The 23,177-nt window shown below is 34.1% G+C and overlaps 1 protein-coding gene across 1 annotated transcript; it reads right to left on the bottom strand.

Moving 5' to 3' along the window:
* Nucleotides 1-378: 378 nt before the first annotated feature.
* Nucleotides 379-1,349, bottom strand: LOC126885388 (uncharacterized). The gene is made up of 3 exons (XM_050651951.1): nt 1,283-1,349; nt 767-1,177; nt 379-680 (listed from the first exon to the last, which is right to left on the bottom strand). Exons 1-3 carry the CDS (start codon nt 1,347-1,349, stop codon nt 487-489), a joined length of 672 nt encoding a protein of 223 aa, XP_050507908.1. The 3' UTR covers nt 379-486.
* Between the last annotated feature and the right edge of the window lie 21,828 nt (nt 1,350-23,177).

The following is a 23,177-nucleotide window of genomic DNA, read 5'->3' as shown; positions in this document are numbered from 1 at the left end:
AATTTTTTTTACTGTGCTAGGATACTAAGAAAGGTATATACTTTCATATAGATCCAAGTAAATAACTAAAAAAAAATTGTTTTTCCAAAAAAATATTTTTTGATACACAAATGCCAAAATCGCCAGTAATGGTCACAAAAACTCTAGTGATGGACTCTCGATAATTTAGTAATGGACACTTTATCAAATATATTTTTATATAAGCTTTTCACTGCGTTTCATTGCTGAAATTTTTAACAACCATTAAAAAAAAACATAGCAAAATGTAAACTTATGTCCCATGGGCGTAGCCGGGGGGGTTTCGGGTTTCAACCCCCCCCCTAAAAGTTAAATATTAAGATTTCTAAAATTTTTCTTATGAATATAAGGGTTATTTTATGTACTTTTTGTCGTTTTATTTTCTTAAACCCCTCCCGAAACTAAAACCTGGCTACGCCCGTGATGTCCTACAAAAAAATGTTTCACTTAAAAATTGTATAACGCACTTTAAAGAAAACTAGATAGTTCTGGTACTGAGTAATAACCCCGTTTGCCTTTAACTAATGGTTCCCTTATAATCTTTTTAATGTCCTCATAAAAATAAAATAATACATCTTCTTTTTCTGGCCATTTCCAGTCATAGCCTGCTTTTTCCATTGACGAAACTTCTGCTCCTTCCTGGTTAGCTTTTATCACTTTTCCTAGAACAAAGAAAAATTTTGATCATTAAAACATAATTCTGTTAGGAGACGGAAACAACAAATATATTATAGTTATAGAATGTTACCTGGATAAAGATTTCCATTGTATTTGATAATAACAAAATCTCCATCATGAATATTCTTGATCGTATAATTTTCAACATCACTCGCATCTAGATCTTCATCACAGTAAGGAACATCATCGGCAGAAGATTCAGATTCGCTTATTACTTTTCTCTTTACTGCAGGCTTTTTTATTTTAATTTGTGATTGTTTTGAAGGGCCACTTTTAGACGTTATATTATCATAATGGGCCCTGTAAAGTGTAGTGGATACAACTGCTGGAAATATTTTTCGTTTTCTTTTGGGTGGTTCTTTTTCAGGAGTCTTAGGAAAAATGAGACATTTTTTGAAAGGAGTGCTAACCACATATCCTTGGTCTTCTTTGTCCTTATACAGCGCAACGTTTTCTAATTTATCCGGTGAAAGAAAGGACTCTGAAACATTTAGTGAAGTAGTACTTTTATCTTGTAAAATAGTGCTGTTCCCGCTCTGTGACTGTTCTTCATTTGGAAGAATTACACTCTATTCTCTCTGCTTACCGTTTGGAGTTGAAGTTGACGCTGTTGGAACTGAAAACGATATTGACATTTCTTCATTTCCTTCCATTAAGTTAGAGTCATCCTCCCAGTGACATGTTTATGTTTATTTGTTACTAATAAAGCTTCATTTTTAAATTCTGCCCAAACCTCATAAAGTTTCTTAAATTGTAAGTCTCCCTTCCAGTCATCTTTATTGTCGAAATTTGTTCTGAAATGATTCAATTCAAGTGGTGGTATTTTTTTCTCAAGTTCGGATAATATATTCCCTTTTGTAATAATTGTGTTTTTAATATCTGATAGATTTGTAGGATCTACAACTTGCCGAGTGGAAACACATTTGGTGTAATCAACATTGCTTTTTTCAAAAGGAAACAGTCCACATTTTCTAAAACCGTTGCGTATTGTACTTTCCGTTGCATATTTTTTAAAAACCGTACTTAGAATGGTTGCAAATGTATACTTTGTTACATCCTTCGGAAAGTTTTCAAATTTCCATGTTCTTACTATTGTCTGCCAACCAGTTTTTAAAGGTTTAAAAATTGAAACATCGGTTGGTTGGAGAATATGAGTGGCGTTGGGGAAAAGAGCAACCAGGATGATACCACTTGCTTCACATAATTCGCTGACTTGTTTAGTTAGATGGGACCTATGTCCATCCACGAAAAACAAAACAGGTTGTGGTATATTTTTTTCTTTGAGATAGGGCAAAAAATGGTTGCCGATATACTCATAAAATACTTCCGAGTTCATCCATCCGGAGTCTGATCGTCCCACTGCCAATTCTGGTGGTGCAGAATTAACTATATCCTTTGGTATTTTTTTTGTACGGATATATGACCATTGGTGGAACTGTGATACCATCGGCTGAAAAACAGGCCATAACAGTTATTTGCTCTTTTTCTGCATTAGATTTTCTCTCATAAAAGTCTTCTTCCAATTTCGCCGGCCCAAGGACAATACCAGATTTAGGATCAAGGCTAAACCCGGTTTCGTCTGCATTGTATATCCTATTTGGGTATTTTAGTATGTCAATCATACCTTCTTCTTTTAAATAGTTTTCAATTTCATTAAACCATTTTTCTATATCAGCTTTAGAGACGGCAGCTCTTGATTTTGTAATAGACTCTGCTCTTCGTTTTTTTATCTCAGGATGTCTTCGGAGAAAAGCAGCGAACCAAGTTTTCCCGGGCATCCCATCTTTAAAAACAGTCGACCTCCCAGTTTCTTTCATAATTTTATGCACCGTGGAGAGTAGATTTGTTGCATTAACAGGAAAGCCCTTTCTGCCCATAGACAAGATCCAATTAGCTAATAATTTCTCTTCGCCTTCTGAAAGAATAGTTTTAGGACCCATTTTTCGTTTAAGACAATTGTTTTCAAGTCTACGCTTTAAGGTTGTTCTAGGAACACAAAATTCTTTAGCTGCACATTTTTTGGACATGCCTTCATTTTTTACTGCGTCTATAGCAAGGCTCATTTTATCTTCCGTCCATTTAAAAAAAGGCCTTTTCTTTCCTCTCTGGGTATCCATGTCTATAATAATAAGAAATTACAGGTTACTTTAAATTCTTTAAAGCTCTAAATTCGAAATGGATAAAGAGACCATTAATAAATGATTGTATTTTAACGATGGCCACCCATAATCAAAAACCTCCACAATGATGTATTAAGCAAACAAACATAAATAAAAAAATAACACATAATTTTTAAAGCGCTAAATGGATCGAATATATTGGTGACCATTAATAGATCATTTTATTTTAGAAATGGACACCCGTGGTGACCATTTCTAAATTTCTAACAGAATTTTCATTCAGTAATGGTCACCCATGATCAAAAACTTTCATAATAATGTTTTTAGTAAATATGAATAAAAAATACAAAGTACTTACCCTTTAAATGTGTAACAACACAAAATAAATATATAAATTTCAATAATACGTTCACGGCACTAATTTCAACCCAAAGACTACACAACTTGTCTGATAGATCAAAACAAACTGATTTTTGGCGCGCCAAAGTTTTACGCATGACAGTTAGTCAAAAACCATTGTCAGATGGCGCAGAGTTCGTCCTTGTACTTTATGGATACTTTATGGATAGTATAATCAACAGGGTAATGTAAAAATGTGCGGTAAAATGTAATAAGAAATGAATATAATGGGGGCTATGCTGTATCATTTACGTAAACCGATTACGTACGGTAAACTCGAATTACAGGCTGTAATCTTGTGTGTAAAATCGGTATGCTGTATCAATGATATCCAAGGGGTTGCCTACCTTCGTATGTAATTTCTTTTAGGTAAACGCACGCGTAAACGTAATTTTAAACTTTTCTAAACAAAAATTACTTGCGGTTTAGTTTGGTTATGTGAAAATGTTTATGTTATATTAATAAATATTGTTATTTTTATTTGTGAAACCAAGTTGTTTGTGTGATAAGACTTTATTTGATTTTTAGTTTAATTGGTTTAGTGTTTAATTTTTAAGTGATTTTTTAGTTGTTTAGTACTTCAATATATTATATCATAAAATGAATTTTTGTTTTTGTTCTAAGTAGCTTTCACTATTTCCTACTAACACTACATCATCAGGATACAGTAAGTACCAGGGAATGTAAAGTTGTGCTCACAACGAGGCGCCGACCCTCGCTCCCTCGTACCATATCATGGATTGCCCGATGCATTATGTTAAATGCGATGAGATCGTTCACGAAAATGAAGAGTAGTAGGATACTCTGTTCTAGGAGAGGATACCATCCTTTGGTCTCCTTAGTGAGCGCACCCTTACCCTGCTAGGCCTGGATCCCACGTACCAAAAAAAAAGTTGATTGATAGCAAGCTGAAAATTTGCTAATAGGGCTTTTCATCAATTGTCATTTGTTTCGAGTTCCTGTCATATGTTATATAATATAGGGCTTTTCATTCACAGTCATTTGTTTCGAGCTTCTGTCATGTGTCACATAATATTAATATATCTACGTCATACGTTATTGGCATATACCAATGATACAAACCAAAGACATATTTATGACGTAGGTATATTAATATAATATGACACATGACAGAAGCTCAAAACAAATGACAATTGATGAAAAGCCCTATACACGGATTATACGGCATATGACAGAAGCTCGAAACAAATGACTGTAAATGAAAAGCCCTATAGCTTAACGGTGTCTAGTCGGACAAACTTTGATGTACGCAAACACTGGAAGTTTTAATTGTGGAACAGTTTAAAAATTTGAAACGTAGATTACTAAAACTCCCGTGTATTTTGTCAGACAGAACATCCAATTGATTTGTTACCCTTTCATTAAACTCTCATGCAAAAATCAGACTGATATTACTAACCAACATGATTCCTGTCATTTGACATGTTCTTCTTGTTCCACTCATTAAAATGCCCAGTTGGTGATAAACACCAGTCTGATTTTTGCATGAGAGTAATGAAATGGTAATAAATCAATTGGAAGTTATGTCCGACAAAATACATGGAACGTTTTCAAAGTCTGACGTTCCAAATTTTTAACTTATTCCACAATTAATACTTCCCCTGTTCCCATACATCAAAGTTTGTCTGACTAGACACTGTTAATCTATTAACAAATAATTTTCAGCTAGCTATTAATCAACTTTTTTTTGGTACGCATTACCCAGGTCTATGCAGTTCCCTTGTTTACTGATCCAAAACTAATGAGTATAAATAAGAACTGAGTACTTACTGTGCCTCTCCCATATTTTCATGAAGTGTCTAAATAGTTTTATGACTCTGTAGTTTGTTCATTATTGTATTTTTTTTTTGTTTTTATAAACGGGTACAAATTCTTCTCCATTCGTTTAGCATTTGTCCAACTTCCATAATTCTATTAAATAAACGTATTAGCCAACTTATTCCTGCCTCTCCTAATGGCTTCCACATTTCCCCAGGAATATCCTCTGATTCCTTTATTTTTTGAAGTGCTTGAACCACTTCCTCATGGTCAGTGCGAGTTGACAGTAAAATCAAGTAGGAAGTATATATCAGCACGTCTCGCAACAAGGATGGAAAAATACAGTACGTTTAAGATATACTATGTGAAGACAGACACATGTCTCTGACTCATTAGCTATCATCAGTACAGTATAGCCAAGTTAGAATAGGTCTGCGTTAACCTTTCCTTGTTTGAAAAACTCTAAACATTGATTGTTTGAAACATTCCGCATTCCTTTCCTCAGGTAGCTGTAGCTTCCTCCTTGGATGTGTTAGTTGTTGCTCTGGAATCGTTAGGATCTTCTAACATTATTGTCACAAATTGGTTGCATTGCTCCTGTAGTGATCTTTTCCCAAGCTAGCATACAGAAATGTAGATAAACTGATAATGTTGATTTGTAAACAAAACATCTTCACTAAATGGGTGAAAAAGCTGAATTCTTAGTCTGTTATCTGTATTTTGAGGTTGCAGTCATTAAGTTAAGGGGCAGAATAAAAAAACTCTGTAGACACATTAACAGACACATTTCACATGTAGTCACATCTTCTTAAGGAGTGACTTCATATGCAGTTGTGTCAGTGAATGTATTAATATCAAGCTTTCGCAAAATTTATTTGTTTCATTAAGTCTAAAATAAATTTATAATTCTTTTCTCAGTAAATACAATGAAATTAAGACAAAAAAGCATTGTATTAAAGAAGCATAAAAACTTACAACATGAGCTTAGTCCATTAAATTTTAAACATTATCACTAAACATAAAAAATATAAGATTGTTAATCTAGTAGTAATTACAATGTTTTATTTAATTTTATATCACAGTAATAGTTTTTGGCACTGAAATATCTCATAAAAACGGATTACTGGTTGTCTCGTAATCCATCTCGTAACTGAAGTCACTCTAGATTTAAATTATGTCTTTCTGCCACAGCATTTAAGTACATAAATAACCGATTTACAAAATTCATCTTTTCAAAATATAAACATTAAACATAAAAACAAGCAAAAAGTTGGGTTAACATGAATTAACTGACAGTCAGGACATGACAGAACCCTAAAATAACATGATACGTAATTTTTTTGATACATCATACCACTTTATACACTTATGTTTTGACGACTGTAATCTGCATAGGGATTACGTACACTCGATACGCATCGTATCCGCCATGTTTTCCCGTAAGGCGCTATGGGAAAACATGGCGGATACGATGCGTATCGAGTGTACGTAATCCGGGCCCTGATGTACGTAATTCTGAACTTTACACATGTACGTAATCACTCTACGTAAAGGATACAGCATAGCCCCCAATGACGTTAATTGGCTTAAGGTGACCATTACTAGCGGTATGTCCATTACTGGTGCACTTACCCTACATAATATATGTACATAACGTATGTATGTACATGTACATACATAATATGTACCTACATATACATACAGTATGTCCATGTAGAAAGTGTGTTATATTATTATGACGTATATTCGGTACATTTATTTCTGCTAGCCACCACTGATCGGTTATTAGAATATCCCGGTTATAAGAATATTTTTGCTTGGCACGAAGGCTATTCTAATAAGCGGGTTCGACTGTACATAACAATTAAATAAAACAATAAAGTATTTAACAAACAAATTGAAAGTGGTTGTTTTAATAGCAATAGCTTACAAAATTTCAATGTAAAACGTATAATGTTTAAATTGTTTTATTTATTTTTTTTTGTATTTTGTGGTAGTCAGTGTTATCAACTCTAGTCCTTATGCAAGCACAGTTTCAGTTTGCGTGGGCACAATCAAATTATCAACATTTTGTTGTGGTAGGTTGCTCCATCCTTTAAGAGCAGCTTGTACTAGCCGTGCGGTGTTTTGTGGATTATCCCGGCGAGCACTAATTTTTCTTTTAAGCATATCTCACAAATACTCTATAGGATTAAACTCGGGTGAGCTAGCAGGCCACTCCAAAAAAGGGATATCTTCTGCTTCAATGACGTCTGTAGTCACTCTAATGGTATGTAGAGGTCCATTATCATGCAATCAAATTAAATTTTCAGTAAAGGGGCAGCAACAGTTCTGGCCATTTCTCCATGTAAAATCCCATAAGAAATCGCTAAGGTCCATTCTGGTCATTTTTGACGCTTTTTGTGGTGGAGGCGCGAAGGCTCGTAGGATCGTGACGTAATAGGGCTCGTTGGAAAGGGGAGGGGGTAGCAAATACGTTAACACAAAAACAAAGATGGCGGCATTGCCAAAACGGCATTCTTCGTTGCTATTGGTCCGATTTTGACGTATGGGGTGTCAAATGAAAGCGGTGGCGACACAGAAGCCAACTGTCAATTCTTCTTCTGTCAACGTTCAATATTAACTATCAATTCTTCTTCTTCTTTCCGTCTATCGCAAATTGTACAGGGTGTAGTCAGAAAGTCAAACCAATTCTTCTTCTTTTCAGCTGTCACAGTGGTTATTCTAGTTGTTTGTTAAATCGGCGTTCACAATTCGTTCTTATCTGCCAAAATGTTATCTGTCACTTCAAACATGGATGCAATGTCAAGGGGACATTAGGTATGTAACGACTAAACGACTTAACGTAGAGAGACGCACGACTCATCGCTGATAACGTACACGACATAATAGAATCATTCTTTTGATATGTCCAAACCATCCCTCTCTCATGAATTTTATCAAATACATTGCAACGGTATTGCAACAAAACAAACATTCGAATTCGTTTACATGCACACACACACACGCGCGCGCGCACACACACAAGCGCACACACACTTCTCCATCTAACAATTAGATCAAATCGCCTTCTCATATCCCTTGCCGGCTACAACCTTTTCATGACGATCGAACGCCATCAGGTACATCTAAAAAACCGACCATCAAAGCAAACACACATTATATTCTTTAACTATGTCCAATCCATCCAGCACCTATCTGTCACCGTAAAAAAACACTCCTTCAGTCTGCACTATTATTCTGAATATGCATATCATTTTTATGAAAATTGCTGAATAAATATTTTCGCATTTCGCAGCCGTCAATTCTTCTTCATTGTGTCGAGCCTTCTTCTTCTTCTTTTTCGTTTGTCATGTTGATATTAATTCTTCTTCTACCCAGGCCACATACTGAGACTATATGCTCAACAGATTACGAAATAACAGTATATCAAACATTGCTGTTACACCCTACTGTGATAGCCAAAAGGCTATTACATCGGATCTTCGCTATTATCGGTTCGATTTAGACGTAAAAGGCGCCAAATACACAAACCCACCGTCCACTGCTCGACATGTGGCTACCCATTATTTTTCTTTCAAATAAACTAGTCAAATGTCCACTTTTCTACAAAGATCTTTCATTCTTTCGTCTATAAGTAATTTTTGATCAACCCCGTATATCTGTACAATTACTAATATTTTTATACATTACAATAATTCACACGAAAACTCTAATCTATACTTCTAAAATTCTATTATTTTATAATGTTTATTTCACGATTAATTTTTGATCCACCTCGTATATACAAGTAGTAATATTTTTAATACATTTCAATAAAAATAGGTGAAATGTGCTACCAAGCATAAATTTACGATGATGAAAGAAAGAAAGAATATCGGACACCGAAAAGCGGTGAAGACATAAAAATTTTGGATATTTATCATGATTTAAGAAAAGCAAATCGACGACAGCATATTTTAGGAGACGTTTCCACCGGAAAGAAGAAAAAATATTGTTGATGGTGTACCAAAGATACTTAAGTAAAAAGCATTATATCACTCACATTTTAAAAAAGTAAGCTTTTTAACCAAAAAAAAAAACTTAAAAACTTACCTTAATAATAAACAATTAACTACACTAACATTCCAAAATCGCCGACAGTTCGAAACAATAGAAAACGGAAACATTTCTTTTTCGTTAAAGCATAAAAGTCACGAATGCCCACAATAAAATACTACGAAAAAAATACAGTAGGATTACGACACTAATAGATACTGCCCTCAAGGACGTTTTTTTAAATAATTATTTATTTAAAATATCAGAAATGCGCGAGGGATTAAATTTTATACCCTTCGTTGTTAACGATTACAATGTTATATCAGACTGAAACTATAATCAATAAAAATTAATTACATTAAAAAATAAAAAAATAATATTCACAATTTTGCAGTTTTCGAATCAGGTCGGTTATAGTCCAAATGCTGACTCATCGGGTTGAGGTTATTGTCGCATGGAGGTCAACGACTTTAAATCGCACAACCAATTAAAAAGAAAATCATAAATTTCTTCACTTTGGTGTAATCAGGTAAAGCAAACTGAGTGCTTGCATTTATTATCAAAAAGTCACGATATTGTATCTTCGTTGCTATTGGTCCGATTTTAACTTAGAAGAAAACCACTGACGTAGACGATACACATTTCATCGGTACATGAAAATAGTTCAATGGCATGACAGGCACTTGTAGCAGGATCAACGTTACCCGCAGTAAAAGGCGTACCATCAAACTTACAAACCATCAAAAATAAAGGGAAAAAACTCAAAAAATGTGACATTTTGTGCTTAAAATTTTTGCTTTTTTATTTTCCTCTAACGTAGATGTAGACATGATAAACAAGTATACTTAAAAAAATACAGGGCGCAAATGGAAACTGCTAGAAGAGAAAAATCATTTAAATTTAAGAGTAAATTATACTTAAAAACAAAAAGCTGAACTCTCAAAGATGTGCCACGAGACTAAACGAGTCCTTACGAATTGGTTAAATTTATCTACCAATACAGTTATCTACACTAATTGATTATTTCACGCATGCGGCATTAACACGGTCAAAGTTCAAAATCTTGTTGTCTAGACTTGCAACTAACCAAGCTAATACAAAAATTTCGACCTTCTACTTACAAGATACGGTAAATATTGATACAACAAACAAGAATTGACAGACCGCAAAGAAGAAGAAATTGACGTGACAAACGAAAAGAAGAATTGACAATAGCTCAAAACAATGAAGAAGAATTGACAAACCGTAAAGAAGAAGAAGAAGTTGACGTTACAAACGAAAAGAAGAAGAATTGACAGCAACATGACAAACGAAAGGAAGAAGAAGTGACAATGGCTCAACACAATGAAGAAGTGACAAACCGGAAAGAAGAAGAAGAATTGACAGAAACATGACAAACGAAAAGAAGAAGAAGAATTGACAGCAGCATGACAAACAAAAAGAAGAAGTGACAGTGGCTAAACACAATGAAGAAGAATTGATAAATCGAAAAGAAAAAGAGGAAGAAGAATTGACAGCAACAAGACAAACGAAAAGAAGAACAATTGACACACGAAAAGAAGAAGTGACAATGACTCAACACAATGAAGAAGAATTGACAGCAACATTACAAACGTAAAGAAGAAGAAGAAGAATTGATAGACCAAAAAGAAGAAGAATTGACAGATGGCTCGACACAAAGAAGAAGACATTAAATACGATTTCATTATTCATAAAAAGCTACATTTCACATCTAATACTGGTATTAAATACAATAATTTCATTAGTCACACAAAACGAATGTGTCAGCAAAGCAAGGCACATTCTTCATCTAATATTACACCTGTAACATGATATTGCAATAGTAAGAATATAGGGCAATGACCGCAAAAAAGCAACGATTATATTTTTAGCAACATCGACAAAAACACCTTACAAATTTTACGTGACTCGTTAAAACGGAAATTTAAACTGCAACTTCTAGAAATAATATTCACATGTCGTTTAATATTGCATTTTAACCTGATATTGCAATAATAAGAATGTAGGGCAATAACCGCAAAAAAAGCATCGATTTTATTTTTTAGTATACGATTTCATTATTATGACACAACACATTCCACAATACATGTTAATAACGGAAATTAAAACCAAAAGTTCTAGAAATAATATGCACATGCCGTTTCAATGAATCCTGCAAGTACATGTAAATTATAATGCGTCATCTAATTAACCTACTATATAAATAGAAATCGGAGGATAGTCAGTTCAGTGATTTTCTGACAAGCATAAAATAATAATTGTGTATAACCAATTATGTCCGAGCTATAGTTAGCATCTGAACGTTTCGCTAGTAAGTTCGCAGTGCAGTGATAAATATTGAATCAAGGTAAGCGACTTTTGTTGTTCATTTGTTAAACATTCTTTATATGTATTTATTGTGTACTGGTGTTTCATATTTTAAATATTTTTGAAATAAGTTCTTGTGTTATGTACTTGTGGTTGTTTTATGTATTTTTAAAATAATTACGTGCAAAAAAATTCACGTCTACTCTGCTTTAATAATTTTGACTTCTATTTCTCTCTCCCCATTTTTTTGTGCAGGCCTTCTATGTACTTGTGTTTGTCGTCTGTATGTCTCTGTGGTCGTCTGTGCCTTCTGTTAGCGTGTCTCTGATGACGTATGTATGTCTCCGTGGTCGTCTGTGCCTTCTGTTAGCGTATCTCTGATGACGTCTGTATGTCTCTGTGGTCGTCTATGCCTTCTGTTAGCGTGTCTCTGATTACGTCTGTATGTCTCTGTGGTCGTCTATGCCTTCTGTTAGCGTGTCTCTGATGACGTCTGTATGTCTCTGTGGTCGTCTGTACCTTCTGTTAGCGTATCTCTGATGACGTCTGTATGTCTCTGTGGTCGTATGTGCCTTCTGCTAGCGTGTCTCTGATGACGTCTGTACGTCTCTGTGGTCGTCTGTGCCTTCTGTTAGCGTGTCTCTGATGACGTCTGTATGTCTCTGTGGTCGTCTGTACCTTCTGTTAGCGTGTCTCTGATGGCGTCTGTACGTCTCTGCTACCCTCTGGTACCCTCTGCTATCCTCTGTTAGCCTCTGCTATCCTCTGCTAGCGTGTCTCTGATGACGTCTGTACGTCTCTGTGGTCGTCTGTGCCTTCTGTTAGTGTGTCTCTGATGACGTTTGTATGTCTCTGTGGTCGTCTGTACCTTCTGTTAGCGTGTCTCTGATGGCGTCTGTACGTCTCTGTTACCCTCTGCTATCCTCTGTTAGCCTCTGCTAGCGTGTCTCTGATGACGTCTGTATGTCTCTGTAGTCATCTGTACCTTCTGTTAGCGTGTCTCTGATGACGTTTGTATGTCTCTGTGGTCGTCTGTGCCTTCTGCTAGCGTGTCTCTGATGACGTCTGTACGTCTCTGTGGTCGTCTGTGCCTTCTGTTAGCGTGTCTCTGATGGTGTCTGTACGTCTCTGCTAGCGTAGATGCTTGATATCTCACACGTAGTAACTGTGGTCATCTGTGCCTTCTGTAAGCGTGTCTCTGATGACGTCTGTACGTCTCTGGTAGCCTCTGTGGTCGTATCTGCCTTCTCTTGGCGTATCTGTGATGACGTCTGTACGTCTCAGATACCCCTTTGTGGTCGTTTCTGCCTGCTGTTAGCATGCCTCTGATGGCGTCTGTACGTCTGAGGTACCCCCTCTGTACTTACGAAGTTCAGCAATTAGTAATGAAAGTGGTGTGGGGTATTCCAGATTTTTAGATGTTTATATCTAATAATGCGCGCATTTTTAGATATAAACATCTAAAAATCTGGAATACTCCACACGACTTTCATTACTAATTGCTGAACCTCGTAAGTACAGAGGGGGTACCTCAGACGTACAGACGCCATCAGAGACACGCTAACAGAAGGTACAGACGACCACAGAGACATACAGACGTCATCAGAGACACGCTAACAGAAGGCACAGACGACCACAGAGACGTACAGACGTCATCAGAGACACGCTAGCAGAAGGCACATACGACCACAGAGACATACAGACGTCATCAGAGATACGCTAACAGAAGGTACAGACGACCACAGAGACATACAGACGTCATCAGAGACACGCTAACAGAAGGCATAGACGACCACAGAGACATACAGACGTAATCAGAGACACGCTAACAGAAGGCATAGACGACCACAGAGACATACAGACGTCATCAGAGATACGCTAACAGAAGGCACAGACGACCACGGAGACATACATACGTCATCAGAGACACGCTAACAGAAGGCACAGACGACCACAGAGACATACAGACGACAAACACAAGTACATAGAAGGCCTGCACAAAAAAATTGGGAGAGAGAAATAGAAGTCAAAATTATTAAAGCAGAGTAGACGTGAATTTTTTTGCACGTAATTATTTTAAAAATACATAAAACAACCACAAGTACATAACACAAGAACTTATTTCAAAAATATTTAAAATATGAAACACCAATACACAATAAATACATATAAAGAATGTTTAACAAATGAACAACAAAAGTCGCTTACCTTGATTCAATATTTATCACTACACTGCGAACTTACTAGCGAAACGTTCAGATGCTAACTATAGCTCGGACATAATTGGTTATACACAATTATTATTTTATGCTTGTCAGAAAATCACTGAACTGACTATCCTCCGATTTCTATTTATATAGTAGGTTAATTAGATGACGCATTATAATTTACATGTACTTGCAGGATTTATTGAAACGGCATGTGCATATTATTTCTAGAACTTTTGGTTTTAATTTCCGTTATTAACATGTCTTGTGTTGTGTTGTGTTGTGTCATAATAATGAAATCGTATACTAAAAAATAAAATCGATGCTTTTTTTGCGGTCATTGCCCTACATTCTTATTATTGCAATATCAGGTTAAAATGCAATATTAAACGACATGTGAATATTATTTCTAGAAGTTGCAGTTTTAATTTCCGTTTTAACGAGTCACGTAAAATTTGTAAGGTGTTTTTGTCGATGTTGCTAAAAATATAATCGTTGCTTTTTTGCGGTCATTGCCCTATATTCTTACTATTGCAGTATCATGTTACAGGTGTAATATTAGATGAAGAATGTGCCTTGCTTTCCTGACACATTCGTTTTGTGTGACTAATGAAATTATTGTATTTAATACCAGTATTAGATGTGAAATGTAGCTTTTTATGAATAATGAAATCGTATTTAATGTCTTCTTCTTTGTGTCGAGCCATCTGTCAATTCTTCTTCTTTTTGGTCTATCAATTCTTCTTCTTCTTCTTTACGTTTGTAATGTTGCTGTCAATTCTTCTTCATTGTGTTGAGCCATTGTCACTTCTTCTTTTCGTGTGTCAATTGTTCTTCTTTTCGTTTGTCTTGTTGCTGTCCATTCTTCTTCCTCTTCTTCTTTTCGATTTATCAATTCTTCTTCATTGTGTTTAGCCACTGTCACTTCTTCTTTTTGTTTGTCATGCTGCTGTCAATTCTTCTTCTTCTTTTCGTTTGTCATGTTTCTGTCAATTCTTCTTCTTCTTTCCGATTTGTCACTTCTTCATTGTGTTGAGCCATTGTCACTTCTTCCTTTCGTTTGTCATGTTGCTGTAAATTCTTCTTCTTTTCGTTTGTAACGTCAACTTCTTCTTCTTCTTTACGGTTTGTCAATTCTTCTTCATTGTTTTGAGCTATTGTCAATTCTTCTTTTCGTTTGTCACGTCAATTTCTTCTTCTTTGCGGTCTGTCAATTCTTGTTTGTTGTATCAATATTTACCGTATCTTGTAAGTAGAAGGTCGAAATTTTTGTATTAGCTTGGTTAGTTGCAAGTCTAGACAACAAGATTTTGAACTTTGACCGTGTTAATGCCGCATGCGTGAAATAATCAATTAGTGTAGATAACTGTATTGGTAGATAAATTTAACCAATTCGTAAGGACTCGTTTAGTCTCGTGGCACATCTTTGAGAGTTCAGCTTTTTGTTTTTAAGTATAATTTACTCTTAAATTTAAATGATTTTTCTCTTCTAGCAGTTTCCATTTGCGCCCTGTATTTTTTTAAGTATACTTGTTTATCATGTCTACATCTACGTTAGAGGAAAATAAAAAAGCAAAATTTTTAAGCACAAAATGTCACATTTTTTGAGTTTTTTCCCTTTATTTTTGATGGTTTGTAAGTTTGATGGTACGCCTTTTACTGCGGGTAACGTTGATCCTGCTACAAATGCCTGTCATGCCATTGAACTATTTTCATGTACCGATGAAATGTGTATCGTCTACGTCAGTGGTTTTCTTCTAAGTTAAAATCGGGCCAATAGCAACGAAGATACAATATCGTGACTTTTTGATAATAAATGCAAGCACTCAGTTTGCTTTACCTGATTACACCAAAGTGAAGAAATTTATGATTTTCTTTTTAATTGGTTGTGCGATTTAAAGTCGTTGACCTCCATGCGACAATAACCTCAACCCGATGAGTCAGCATTTGGACTATAACCGACCTGATTCGAAAACTGCAAAATTGTGAATATTATTTTTTTATTTTTTAATGTAATTAATTTTTATTGATTATACTTTCAGTCTGATATAACATTGTAATCGTTAACAACGAAGGGTATAAAATTTAATCCCTCGCGCATTTCTGATATTTTAAATAAATAATTATTTAAAAAAACGTCCTTGAGGGCAGTATCTATTAGTGTCGTAGTCCTACTGTATTTTTTTCGTAGTATTTTATTGTGGGCATTCGTGACTTTTATGCTTTAACGAAAAAGAAATGTTTCCGTTTTCCATTGTTTCGAACTGTCGGCGATTTTGGAATGTTAGTGTAGTTAATTGTTTATTATTAAGGTAAGTTTTTAAGTTTTTTTTTTGGTTAAAAAGCTTACTTTTTTAAAATGTGAGTGATATAATGCTTTTTACTTAAGTATCTTTGGTACACCATCAACAATATTTTTTCTTATTTCCGGTGGAAACGTCTCCTAAAATATGCTGTCGTCGATTTGCTTTTCTTAAATCATGATAAATATCCAAAATTTTTATGTCTTCACCGCTTTTCGGTGTCCGATATTCTTTCTTTCTTTCATCATCGTAAATTTATGCTTGGTAGCACATTTCACCTATTTTAATTGAAATGTATTAAAAATATTACTACTTGTATATACGAGGTTGATCAAAAATTAATCGTGAAATAAACATTATAAAATAATAGAATTTTAGAAGTATAGATTAGAGTTTTCGTGTGAATTATTGTAATGTATAAAAATATTAGTGATTGTACAGATATACGGGGTTGATCAAAAATTACTTATAGACGAAAGAATGAAAGATCTTTGTAGAAAAGTGGACATTTGACTGGTTTATTTGAAAGAAAAATAATGGGTAGCCACATGTCGAGCAGTGGACGGTGGGTTTGTGTATTTGGCGCCTTTTACGTCTAAATCGAACCGATAATAGCGAAGATCCGATGTAATAGCCTTTTGGCTATCACAGTAGAGTGTAACAGCAATGTTTGATATACTGTTATTTCGTAATCTGTTGAGCATATAGTCTCAGTATGTGGCCTGGGTAGAAGAAGAATTAATATCAACATGACAAACGAAAAAGAAGAAGAAGAAGGCTCGACACAATGAAGAAGAATTGACGGCTGCGAAATGCGAAAATATTTATTCAGCAATTTTCATAAAAATGATATGCATATTCAGAATAATAGTGCAGACTGAAGGAGTGTTTTTTTACGGTGACAGATAGGTGCTGGATGGATTGGACATAGTTAAAGAATATAATGTGTGTTTGCTTTGATGGTCGGTTTTTTAGATGTACCTGATGGCGTTCGATCGTCATGAAAAGGTTGTAGCCGGCAAGGGATATGAGAAGGCGATTTGATCTAATTGTTAGATGGAGAAGTGTGTGCGCTTGTGTGTGTGAGCGCGCGCGTGTGTGTGTGCATGTAAACGAATTCGAATGTTTGTTTTGTTGCAATACCGTTGCAATGTATTTGATAAAATTCATGAGAGAGGGATGGTTTGGACATATCAAAAGAATGATTCTATTATGTCGTGTACGTTATCAGCGATCAGTCGTGCGTCTCTCTACGTTAAGTCGTTGAGTCGTTACATACCTAATGTCCCCTTGACATTGCATCCATGTTTGAAGTGACAGATAACATTTTGGCAGATAAGAACGAATTGTGAACGCCGATTTAACAAACAACTAGAATAACCACTGTGACAGCTGAGAAGAAGAAGAATTGGTTTGACTTTCTGACTACACCCTGTACAATTTGCGATAGACGGAAAGAAGAAGAAGAATTGATAGTTAATATTGAACGTTGACAGAAGAAGAATTGACAGTTGGCTTCTGTGTCGCCACCGCTTTCATTTGACACCCCATACGTCAAAATCGGACCAATAGCAACGAAGAATGCCGTTTTGGCAATGCCGCCATCTTTGTTTTTTGTGTTAACGTATTTGCTACCCCCTCCGCTTTCCAACGAGCCTTATTACGTCACGATCCTACGAGCCTTCGCGCCTCCACCACAAAAAGCGTCAAAAATGACCAGAATGGACCTTAGCGATTTCTTATGGGATTTTACATGGAGAAATGGCCAGAACTGTTGCTGCCCCTTTACTATTTTCTCCTGTTGCACATCTCCGGAGCCTGATTACAGGTTTTTAACATACCTGTGAGCAGTTAAAGTTGACTGGATGAAAATTAAAGGAGTATTTTTACGGATCATAATTCCTCTCCAGAACATTACACTTCTCCTTGTATATTTGTGAACAGATCTGACAGTTTTCGTTTTTGCTTGTCTTCCTCGACCTCTAAGTATACGATTTCATGGGTCATCTGATTTTACACAAATTCTGACTTTTTTTGAAAATAGCACATTTTGTTAATTCCCAATGTTCCAGTTTTGGTGGTGAAGACACCAATTTTGGCGATTAATCTTGTGCTGCCTGGATAACTCGGAAACCCATAACTGTCTCCTGCTGTATACTTCTTGGTACGAACTCTTCTTCTTATCGTTTCAACTGAAACAGTTAGGTACACCTGTAGCTTCCAAAAGCTGCCTTTGGAGCAGCAGGTGAGAAATGGTTGGGTGTCTTCCAGCTGACTGGACACTTAAACGATCTTGGAGAGCCGTTATTACTTTTGGCGATTTTCCCATGCTTTATTTTTGATCTTTCCTAGTTCCTGTTATCTAGCATAGGTCTTGGACAGAACGCCCTGTATTACGCCTAGCTCTACAGCTATGTCCCTCTGAGAACATTACTTTCTCCACAAGACCAATAATCTTTCCTCGTTGTAAGTTCTATAACCCCACATCAGACATATTTTCGTTTTTGGACGCAAAAGTTAGTTTATTTATTTTCGTTCAATTTGCAACTCAAGCAAATAACTTATACCGTACCGAGCTGTATTTACTATCCGATTGTCTTATATATTTGTTTATTTTCAATAAAAACCTTTATTCTTCGCAACAATAACAAGTTTTTTCAAAAGAAATAAATATTATGTACTTTGAAATACGTGGTGATTCCATATAAGTTTGGGTGTGTCAGGGCCGCCGTAACCGGGCGTGCAACGCGTGCGGCGCACGCGGGCGTAACCCCAAAGGGGCGCCAAACCGAAGGTTTGGTAAATAAGAAATATTTATTTTAAATGAGATAATCATTTTTTATATACAATTTTAATTATTTCATGAACAGCTAGAGAAATCTCAAAAATCAAACATTGTGTTATTACTGAAAAAATAATTATTCCCCTCCTGAAATGTTGAACTTACTCCGTCAAAAATATATTACATTTTGTTGTTCCTTGCTAATTTTTTTTCTTTGAAGTAGATTGAATTATGCTTGGCATACCATCCAATCGATTTTATGTTGTAAACTAAAGGGACACTCAAAATCAAAATAGTGAAATAAACATAAAATCACACTCCTTGACGAGTAGAAACATAAATTAACACCCATAAAACGCAACTTAGCAGTTTTACTCCGACAAAAACACAACTTGCTGGCTTGCTGGATCAAGCAGTTTTACTCTTATAAAGTGAATCTTACTCGAAATTATGATAATTACCCTTAAGTAAACAAATACTCTATGAATTATTTGCATTTATTTTGCACAATTTACAATTTATTTTGAAAAAATAAGAAAATAATTAAGACATGTGTCTGCGTAACTTGGAACCATATGGGAAATTTTTTATTATCAATTTTACAGAAAAAATTTATTCTTCATAAAATGCTTTGCACAGTCTAAAAACTAAAATGCAACCAAATATAAAATTGAGTCAATCTTATGAGTATCAAAAATAGTCCAGGAACCGAAGCTTTTCACCTCGCAATTTTTACAGAATGGATCGATTTGCTTGAAAATTTGGGAATAAGTAGCGAATAGTCCAACGATCAAAATCTATATGATGCCGAAAGGCGCTTTTACCATAGGGGTGGTTGCCACCCCATCTCGAGGGTGGAAATTTTTTATTATATTTTATTATAAGCAAAAAATGTTCTATACATTCTTTGATAAAATTAACAGTTTTCGATTTATTCGTTGTTGAAAATGTTAGTTCTATATCGAAAAAATCATTGTTTTTTGATATTATTCTCATTTATGATTCACTCAATTTTTGACGTAGAAAATTTTTTTTCAAACCAAGTTCTTGGGAATTAAATAACCTACAATTTCATATTTAAACATTTTTTAGTATCTCTGATGCTAATCTTTCTATTCTGAAGAAAATGGCATTTTTTACCAAACTACAAAAATTCGTTATTCGCTTAACTTCAGCTTTATTTAAAAACTAATTATTCTTAGCCAGTCAAACTGCTGAAATCTATTAATAATACATAAAAAAAGAAGAATGAATAAGGCCAATGACTAAAAACATCGCTAACTTACATTACTATGCTTTCAATTGGATATCTCCTTTTTTTTTTCAAAAAAATATATTGATTTTTTAACCGTAACTTTTTTATTTTTTATTTAAGAAAGTTTCGTATAAATTTTGTAGGCTTTTATAATATCTATAGGGCTATTAATATTAAATCCTTTTAAAATTCACAGTTGCAAAAAGAGGTGACTTTGAAAGGGTTGGTAAAGGTGGTTTTTGCGTGTTATTACAAGTTTTAATTGTCAATAGCTCACCCAAATTTTGCTATAGAATAAAATTTTTGCAAACCATATTCTTGGGAATTCAATAAGCTACAATTTTATATTTAAATATTTTTTCGTATTTCTGATGCTAATCGTTCTATTCTGAAGAAAAGGTCATTTTTTACCAAACTACAATAATTCGTTATTCGCTTTTAACTACATTTTTTTAAAAACTAATAATTCTAAGCCGGTCAAACTTCTAGAACCTATTAATAATATACAAATAAAGAAGACTGAATAAGATCAATTACTAATTTTAATTAGGGTGGTGAGTAGGGTAGGGTAGAGTAAAGTTTCCGGTCACCTTTTCGCTGAAAAAATAGAAACTGACATTCTTTTTATTATACGTCACTACTATCGGTCTTTAAGAAAATAAAAAAAAACGGTTCTGTTTATTTTTTTACAAGGTACATTTTTGTTAAGCAAAGTTGTTTTGATAAAACGAAAACTTTTTGAGTTATTAGCTTAAAACTTATTAAAAACATTGATTTTTTCGATATAAAACTAACACTTTCAATAGCCAATAAGTCGAGAACTATTAATTTTATCAAAAAAATGTATAGAACGTTTTTTGCTTAGAATGAATGTTTTTACCAACTTTTGCGGTCAAAATAAAATAAAAAATTTTCACCCCCGAGATGGGGTGGCAACCACTCCCATGGTAAAAGCGCCTTTCGGCCTCTTATAGATTTTGATCCTTGGACTATCCACTACTTATTCCCAAATTTTCAAGCAAATCTATCCATTCTGTAAAAATTGCGAGGTTTTGTCCTATTTTAAGATTCATTACTTGGACTAAAATATGAATTTCGATCAAGAGTACCTTATACTTCACAATATCGAAAATTATTATTAGGAAAAGTTATTTGGAATTAATTAAAACCTATGTTTTAATATGCAATTAGATCCTTTTAATTGAATTTTTTCTCAAATTACAGATACCCAACGCCCTTTTCATTTATTACGAATAATGCGACAACTCTGTTATTGTTATTGATTAATTAATTAATAATAATAACAAAAGAGTTACCACATTATTTGTAATAACTGAAAAGGGATAATCATTAATAATAAAAGACTTATCACATTATTTCTAATAAATGAAAAGGGCGTTGTTGAAAAGTACAATTAATGTACGATAAAAAGTTCTTTCTAAAAAGCTTTGCATGGTCTAAAATCTAAGATGCAACCATCAAATCCTATCAATTTTTTTATCAATTTTTTTATATAAGATATATTTAAAAAAATATGAGTTTCGATTAAAAGTAAAGTGCCTTTCTAGATCACTATATATTTCAATTAGAAGGATGTAATTGCAAGTTAAGAAACCAGAACTGCTAAATCACCAATAATAAAAGGACAGCGTCAGCAAGCTTCACCTCGACCACACCTCGGCGTCACCGAGCTTATAAATAAACTTTTGCATTGTATAGCGTCACTCTTATTTTGCATTTAAGGTGGTATGACACAATGTTAAAATTTATATAGTTTTTAGGTACAGTTACCGTCACTATTTCAAAACCAATCTTCAACTTAGGGGTATGTACGTGAACTGTAGACTTTCTATTTTAATAGTATCTAGTTAAAATTTCCAAAGAAAGCAGTATATTTTTTATAACTGTACATAAAGGAGTCCATGTCATAACTTACTTAGTAACTTGCTATAAAAATTCGTTTTGCATAATAATTTTTGAACTTGGGTGGAAAATAACTACCAGAAACGATTAACTATGCAAAAAGCTTTATTTTAAACAAAATTTCATTGTCCATACTGCCATAATTTTTAAATTAACTGTACCTAAAAGTAAAAATTTTAGTTAAAAGCTGCAATCTGGGGATTTTGTTGAAATTACAGCAATAAGTTGGCATTTTTCTAGTGATAAATTAGTTCCGCTGTCACTTAATAGATGAGAAGATGAGTTCACGTGTCATTTAGTAGATGGCAGCAGTGATGTATTAAATGGAGACAGATGCGCGTTTGCCGGATTTTAAGAAAATCTACAAACAATTGAAAACGAGTTTTGTAACCATGGAAATACGATGAATCACGCGGTTTTGTTTAGAAAAGTGGCCCCACCCCCTCCCAGTACGCATTTTGGACCTTGTTTGACTTTCACTTTCAATCATGATTGTATAACGTCACAGTGTCTTAACAATACAAATATACATTTTTTATGCTTGAAACCGTGACGTTATACGAATGGTTGAAAGTTTTTTTTTTTTTTTTTTTTTTTTTTTTTTCGTGGAATTTATGGCTTTGGTGAGGACCAATTAGCCAGACTATGTTAGATTGTATAAATAGTTTGTGTAAATTGTTTCATAGTATCAAACTTGAGCATGATGTATTCATTTGTTTTGTTAGTAATATGTAGCATTAGTAAGGTGTAAGGTGTTTAATTTTTTTTTTTCCTTCCGCGCTAGAGCATCAACCCGGTTCAACGCCGCGGAGGTTTTAGCCCTCTTTGTGTGTGTTTTTATTTTTTTTGTTTTCTTTTTTTTGTTTTCTTTTTTTTTGTTTTTTTTTTTTGTTTTTTTTTGTTTTTTTTTGTTTTTTTTTGTTTTTTTTTGTTTTTTTTTGGTTTTTTTTTTAATTGGTTCATTTTTTTTACTTGGTTTATTTTTTTTATTATTTTTTTTTTATTTTTTTTTTTTGTATTCACCTTTTTTTTCCTTTAATGCTTTACATTTAGTTTGTTTTGCAGAATTGCTTACAAAATTGGTTAGTAATTTTACAATTTTAGTTTACAGTTTATGATGTGTTGATGAAGTACATAAAGTATATTATTATTTCCTGAAAAAATAATACAATTTAGGTCTATTGGAAGGTTTATCTTGTAGTGAATTAAGTTTTTATATAGATTATTAATGTTTACAATATTTATTGGACATTCAAGTAAAACATGTACCAATGTACCCATTTTACCACAACTACACAGTGGATCGTCTGTAATTTTTATTTTGTGCTTATAATAAGGTGTTAGTGC

Source organism: Diabrotica virgifera, chromosome 5, assembly GCF_917563875.1.
Source record: "Diabrotica virgifera virgifera chromosome 5, PGI_DIABVI_V3a".
NCBI lineage: Eukaryota > Metazoa > Arthropoda > Insecta > Coleoptera > Chrysomelidae > Diabrotica > Diabrotica virgifera.
The sequence above is the reverse complement of the archived record's forward strand: the minus strand, read 5'-3'. Positions and strand labels throughout refer to the sequence as shown.

What these genes read in the sequence shown, in the direction of transcription:
- LOC126885388 (XM_050651951.1), bottom strand. Translation starts at nt 1,349, where the DNA reads ATGGAAGGAAATGAAGAAATGTCAATATCGTTTTCAGTTCCAACAGCG. An exon ending in GTCAACTTCAACTCCAAACG is followed by an intron (nt 1,178 to 1,282) that starts GTAAGCAGAGAG and finishes TAAATGTTTCAG; the next exon opens with AGTCCTTTCTTTCACCGGAT. An exon ending in CAATGGAAATCTTTATCCAG is followed by an intron (nt 681 to 766) that starts GTAACATTCTAT and finishes TCTTTGTTCTAG; the next exon opens with GAAAAGTGATAAAAGCTAAC.